The sequence below is a fragment of the Pan troglodytes genome, chromosome 1 (assembly GCF_028858775.2).
Source record: "Pan troglodytes isolate AG18354 chromosome 1, NHGRI_mPanTro3-v2.0_pri, whole genome shotgun sequence".
Classification (NCBI taxonomy): Eukaryota; Metazoa; Chordata; class Mammalia; order Primates; family Hominidae; genus Pan; species Pan troglodytes.
This window is the reverse complement of record NC_072398.2, coordinates 97,366,369-97,373,256: the sequence shown is the minus strand read 5'-3', so window position 1 is coordinate 97,373,256 and position 6,888 is coordinate 97,366,369. Positions and strand designations below refer to the sequence as shown.

The 6,888-nt window shown below is 55.4% G+C and overlaps 1 protein-coding gene across 1 annotated transcript; it reads right to left on the bottom strand.

Annotated features, from left to right (window-relative positions):
* Positions 1–5,715: 5,715 nt before the first annotated feature.
* Positions 5,716–6,887, bottom strand: C2CD4D (C2 calcium dependent domain containing 4D). The gene has a single exon (XM_016927235.4). It carries the CDS (start codon positions 6,885–6,887, stop codon positions 5,826–5,828), a length of 1,062 nt encoding a protein of 353 aa, XP_016782724.1. The 3' UTR covers positions 5,716–5,825.
* Position 6,888: the final 1 nt, after the last annotated feature.

The following is a 6,888-nucleotide window of genomic DNA, read 5'->3' as shown; positions in this document are numbered from 1 at the left end:
AAATATTCACAGCACCCACCACAGGGAAACATTATTATTCCAGATTGATCAGTGAGTGGAGGGATTCTCAGAGATATTAATGATTTTGCCCAAGGACTCACACAAGAACAATAAATGGGTGAGCTATGGTTTGGACCCAAGTCTTTGTGACTTTAGAATCCTGTGATTTCTACCTAAGACAGGTGACAGGCATAGGGGAGATGGAGAGGGCAGGTTTGGGGGACTGTGTCTCTTCTCTAGGATGCAGTCAGACTCCTCCCAGTGACTGTTCAGTTCCCTGAGGCCTCTGCCTGCTCGGCCCCTGCCCCTAACCCTTGCTGCTCTTGCCAGGACTCCCTGACCCCCTGATGCTTCCACGTGCTCCTCATCTGTTGGGGCAAGGGGCAGGCCTGGAGGAGTGCCTGGAGGCAGAGAAGCCATGGTGGGGAAGAGGAGAGGAGAGATGCTGCACTGGACTCATTGGGAGAAGGAGAGGCTCCCAGACCTAGTGGCCCACACTGAGGCCTGCAGTGAAGGCTCTGAGGGGGGCCAAGAGGACGAGGCTTCTGGGGATCCTGGTGCTGCTTTTCTCCTGCATGGCCTGGGCCCAGAGTTTGATTAGCTGGGCCTGACTCTCCTGGTTACCCAACAAGCAACTGGCCAGGGGCCAGGCTGCAGCAAGAGGCTCCCTGGCACCTCCTCCTGCTCTCGTTCCCAGCTGGTAAACAGCAGAGCAGGAGTCAGCCATGCCATAGCCTCGTGACTCGCCCACTCCCCCCCACCTGGTGCACGTGGCACCTGGCATGGAGAGGGCAAGCAGCTGTCCCTTCCCTCTTCTGCCGTCTCGTCTCGCCATCCTCCACTCCTGCCCAACCCTGGAGCTTCACACTCTGCTACCATCAGCACCTCTGTTCTTAGGTAGCTCCCAGAGTCTCCCCATGGCTGCAGATTGAGAGATAAAGGTAGAAGTGGAGAAGGACTTTTCAACTCCTAGGGTCATTGACAGTGGATGAGTAGTGAGAAAGAGGAGGGGAAGTTTTGGGGACCTTCTGCACTGAGAGTCTAAGGGTATGTGCCTATGCCTCTGAGGCTCTGATTATCCCCCGTGTTCTTTTGGTAAATGTGGGCCCACGCATCCATGTATGCATCTCTGCACAGAACAGGATATTGGTCTGTTTGGGGGCTCTGCACCTTGGGCAGGTTTGGAGTGAGAGGTAAAGTGCTTTGCAGCTCCCTTCCCCCCCACCCCCTCAGCACCCTCCAGCTGACAGGAGGAGCCAGCAACATGCCGGGGGTGGGAGTGCAGGGGAAATGCCGTTCTGCTCCCCTCCTCCCCAGAACTCCTCAGTTATCCCCCATCTCTCTGTCTCTCTTTGCTGGCTCCTGCCTGTCTGTGGCTCTTCTCCAGCTGTCCCCTCTCTATCTTTTCTCCTTTTTAGGCCTCTCTTCCTCTTGACTCTGGGTCTCCCAGGGGCCCTTCGTGACTACCTCTCCTACAACCCACCAATTGCAGGCACAGAGTGGAGGTCACGTAGAATGCTTGCGGATGGACACAGAGCATCCCCAGACACTGCAGGCACAGCTGACTCCCCAGTTGTGCCACTTTGTGCTACTATGTAGGGTGGGGAGGAAGTGACTGGAGATTTAGAAGACAGTATCCTGACCTCTAGGCCTAGGAGTGTCACATGCTTCCTAGGCATTCTCTACCTCTCCCCTGCCCTAAGCATGGATAGTTTGAGTTTTTTTTTCTCCCCAGGGCAAGAAGATCCCTTGGTTATCCTTTTGGGAAGTTCCCCCTCTTGTCTAAACTTTCTCCCTCTTGCTGCAATCACAGCCCCTTATCTGGAAGAATCGTCCTTTCAAAGCAGGGCGGTGGTTATTTCCTCTTCAAATACAATCTTATATAAGGAAGGGGCTGATAGGGATCAGAGAATCATTTCATCCCCACGTGCCCAGTCCCCTTATTGGGGAAATCTCCATGCTGGGGGCAAACACTCTGGAAGGGATGGGAGGTGGTGGTGGTGGCTTGGAACTGGGGAGCAGTCCCCAACATCTCTTTCCCTCCTTCCCCAACCCTAAACCACAGAAACCACTTAAAGCTCAGCACAAATCTGCCCTTTCAGGGAGGGCCTGGGGGTCAAGGTGGAAAATATGTGGAGCCTGGGTAGTCTGCGGTGGCACACACTTCCCCAGCCCCATCCTTGGAGGGCCCTCTCCTTGGGATGCCTGATCCAGTGATTAGGGACCACCTTTCTTTGGGTTCTAGGGGATTCCATGCCTGGGGACGCCTCAACCCACTGGAGTGACTCAGGGATGGGTTGTGCCTCAACCGTTGAAAAAGGACAGCCCAGGCTCTGTAACCTTCGGTAGCCTCCAGATCTCACAGTCCCCACCCCTCCCCCTTCTTGTCACAAAGGCCACTGTGGGTGGAGGAACAGTGGGAGTTTGACCCTAGCTCCTGGCCTTGAACTTTCCACAGTGACCCTGCTTGTACCTCTCCTCTACCAATTAACATTTATAGTCACACAGGCTTGGAGGCGGCAAGAAGGGTTTAAATGCTGGAGCAGAATCACTTATAAGAATGTGGTCTGCCATTTACTAGCTGTGGGCCCTGAGGGAAATCTCAGCCCTCAGCTACCACATCAGTAAAAATGGGGCAATAATACCTGTCCTAACTAGTGGATTTTTTTGTTTTGTTTTGTTTTTGAGACAAGGTCTCACTTTGTCACCCAGGCTGGAGTGCAGTGGCGTGATCTCAGCTTACTGCAGGCTTGACCTCCTGGGTTCAAGAGGTCCTCCTGCCTCAGCCCCCCAAGTAGTTGAGACTACAAGTGCATGCCACCACATGCAGCTAATTTTTGCATTTTTTGTAGAGATGGGGTTTCACCATGTTGCCCAGGCTGGTCTCAAACTCCTGAGCTCAGGTAATCTGCCCGCCTCAGCCTCCCACATTTATCCACTTATCAAAGTGTTAGGATTACAGTCGTGAGCCACCACACCTGGCCTCTGACTAGTGTTTATAGAAGTGCTTTGGGGCCAGAGCAATCTGCACACTGGAGGGGTTCTTAGGACCTCCTCACTCCCATGTTTCTGTACTTTAGCTACCCAGGATGTTCCTCCAGCAATGCTAGGGCCCCCATCACAGAGCCTCAGGGCTGTGAATGCTGAGTGAACTGCTCCTGGGAGGAGTGGCCTTGGATTTCCTCACAGCTTCCCCTAAGCAGTTGGGGTGGCAGTGGGGGTGTCTGGGTGGAGTCAGGTCAGAACCTTTCCCTCCAGCCAGGGCTGATCCCCAGGCAAGCTTACTTAACCTATCTATCTGATCCATTTCTTTCTTTGTAAAGTGGGAATAATAATACCTACTCTCCTGAGTGGTTGTGACGCGGTGGCTTATGCCTGTAATCCCAGCACTTTGGGAGGCCGAGGTGGGCGGATCATGAGACCGAGACCGAGATCATGAGACCAAATCAGGAGATCGAGACCATCCTGGCTAACACGGTGAAACCCCGTCTCTACTAAAAATACAAAAAACCAGCGGGTGTGGTGGCACGCGCCTGTAGTGGCAGCTACTCGGGAGGCTGAGGCAGGAGAATCACTTGAACCTGGGAGGTGGAGATTGCAGTGAGACGAGATCGCACCACCGCACTCCAGCCTGGGCAACAGAGTGAGACTCCGTCCCCCCACCCCAAAAAAGAGGAATACTAATACCTACTCTACTGAGTGGTTGTGATGATTAACTGAGATAACACAGATAAAGTTCAGGACCTGGTCCAAAGTACTATGGTTAAAAAAAAAAAGTTTCCTCTCCTCCCTCCCTCTTTCTGTCCCTATAATCTTCCCTTCTCTTTATCTGACCCCTCTTTTCTATTCCCTTTCTTGCTTTATTTTTCTCTGTAACATATCACCAAGTAGCATTCTTTACATTTTAATGGCTTATTTTATCACTTTTCTGATCCTCATGTCTGTTTAATCACTGCTGTATCCAATGCCTGCCACCTGATGGACCTTCCCGAAGTATTTGTTGAAGGAATGCATGAATGAAGGTTCTACGGCCTCTAACTTTTCTTTCCAGATACTTTCAAATGGGCATCAAATCCAGTTTCTCACCAAGGGTTGTTATGGGAGAATTTGGGGGTTGAAATAGAAATCCAGTACTAGGGGTAGACCTAAATCTATAGGTAGACTTCCCAGAATTCAGACATGGGATTTTAAACTGGCAGGGTACGAAACCTTTGCAGAGCTACCATCTTAGGGAAGGAAGCCCCTTTTAGAGTGACTTGATTGGGAGGCAGCAGCTGGCAGTGGGGGGTATTATCTTGAAGTGATTAAGAGTCCAGACTCTGGAGCCAGACTCCCTGAATTCTTCCCTTTACTAGCTATGTGAGTCCTAGTTCTTCCCTTTACTAGCTATGCGAGGCCCAAGATCCCATTGGATAATAATAGTATTTACACTCTAATAGAAAGTGCTGGGAGGAATAAATGGCTTGACTAATTGTTGGAACAGTTCCTCACGTGGTTATAATCCATGTGTAGTAGTTAGCACTTAGGATTGTTTGGTCAATGCCACCACCTGGTGGACACCTGGAGCAAGAGTTCTCTGGCCTAGGGCTGGGTGGTGGGGACCCAATCAGGGAAGGGAGAAGGAACTGGAGAGCTGTCTGAATGAAGCCGTGTGTGTGTGTGTGTGTGTGTGTGTGTGTGTGTGTGTGTGTGTCTGTGTGTGTGTGTGTGTGTTGGAATTTAACGTGTCCAGGTGCTGAGGTTTTTGAGATTTTGTCAGATCCCGCAAGCTTAGCCCTGGTGCAGGCCACAGCTGGCACCATGAAAAATGAGAAAGGGCCCAAGGGAGAGGGAGAAAGAAGTTGGGTTAGCCTAGTGCCTACCTCACTTCCTCCCTCCCTCCTCCAAGCCTGGCCTGAGTCCAGAGGAACCGGCTCCTGGGAAGGTGGAGGGAGAGAGAAGAAGGTCACTGCTGACGTCAGGGACATTCAGGTAGAGGTAAACACAATGTGACCTACAATTATCCACCTCCCCCCACCCCCACCTCCTTCTGGCTGGAGGAGCCTCTTCTGGCATTCCTGAGAACAGTTCTCACACTTTGGTAGTACCCCACCTCCCCCCTTTCAATCCCTGGGACATTATATCTCATTCATTTGGTACCCAAGCACCTCTCTGGTTCTTGGCTCCAGACTTGCCCCACCCCTCAAGGGACGCACAGGTGTGGAAGAGGCAAGAGGGAAGAAGGAAGACTAAAGGGCACTGTGTGTTCATCTGACATCCCCTGACTCACTCTCAAGACCCAGAAATTTCATCTGTCTTCAGGACAGATGTGGGTTTTAGAGGGGCACAGGAAGGGAGTGTTAATTTCCTCTGTGCAGCCTCAAGTGGAAGGTGGCTTGTGTTGGTTTCTGTCAGAGTGACTCAGTGATTGCAGGGCTCCCTGATTGTTCGGGGGCCTTGTTGGACGGGGACCTTAGGACCTACTTGGCCCAGATCTACTGAAGGAGCATCTCATGGGGATGGAGCCCAGGACCCTGCATATTTAAAAAGCTCTTCCAGGATTTCTGATGTCTGGTTATTCTGATGCTCCTTCAAGCTTGAGAACCACTGCTTAAGGTCTGCTCTACTCAGACCGTCTGAATGAGCATCTTCCCCCCGCGTATGGCCGGGATAGAGGGAAGATCGGTAGGCTCTATGCCCGAGCGTGTAAGGTGCCAGTAAGGGGAAATATCTGGCCAAGGACAAGCGGACATTTTATTAGCAAAAATAAATACAAGCCGGGCAGGGTGGAAAGAATGTGGACTGCAGACACAGTGGAGACGTCCTGAGGAAGCCAGGGGCTCAGGCTACAGGCTGAGATGGGTGGGCGCCAGGGATGACCCGGGACCTAGTCCCCCACCCAGCGGGGGCAGCAGCGCAATGAGGGGCGTCTCGCACTCCCCCAGCAGCACATCCCTGCGAAGTCCCGCGCCCCTGTCTAGCACCTTGGCTCTCAGGCTGCGGGCGGCCAGGTCCGGGGGGCCGAGCCCGTCGAAAAAGAAATCCTCGTTGAAGATGGGGTTGGCGCTGCACTTGACCACGCGGCTCTGCTGCTCCCGCGGCCGGACGCGGGGCCGCAGCCTCAGCACCACACAGCAGCCGCCGCCGCCGCTCCCGGGGCGGGACCGCGGCCGGGGCAGGCCCTCGGCGCTCACTAGGCGCAGCCGCAGCCGCCCGGGCCCTGCCTGATATTCGGTGGAGAGCCGCAGCTGCCCGCCGCGGGGCCCCAGGCGCAGCACGCTCTCGCGCGTGGGCCGCAGCTGGCAGCACAGGAAGTCCAGGTGGAAGAGCGGCGGCGTGGGCGGCCCGGCGCGGCGCGGCGAGTGCGGGCTGGTATCGGCCGAGCTCGCTTTTTCTGGGGACAGAGAGTGCGGCCTGGACACCCGGCGCCGGCCCAGGCCTGGCCGCGGGGAGCCGAAGGGCGACGAGTCCGGCGACGAGGCCGTGTCGCTGTCGGGGGCCCGGCAGAGGCGCAGGTCCGGGGCGGAGACGTGCAGCCGGGACTGCGCCGCGGGGAGTCCCCCGGCCGGGGCGGGTGGCGGCCCGTGGAATAGGGATTCCCGCCGGCGCGTGTGCGGGCTCTCGGGCAGGAAGGCCCAGCCTTCGCGGCCCGCCAGGTGAGGCAGCGAGCAGGTCGCGGGGAGGCCGCGCCCCGCCACGTGCCGCCCGGCCGCGGGCACTGCGTCGCCCGGGTCCGGGAGCCGAGGCGGGATGAAGAACTGCGGGATGCGATCCGGGGTGAGGACGTTGGGGCAGGCGCTTGTGGGCGGGCCCGGGGCGCGACGCTTGGAGAACAGGCCGGAAGGCGCCCAACGGGCCGCAGGCTCCGCGGCCCCCACCTTATAGCCAGCTTTTTCCAAGAGCCACATG

Bases quoted from the DNA above. Each gene is read 5' to 3' on its own strand.
- C2CD4D (XM_016927235.4), bottom strand. From the start codon at position 6,887: ATGTGGCTCTTGGAAAAAGCTGGCTATAAGGTGGGGGCCGCGGAGCCT.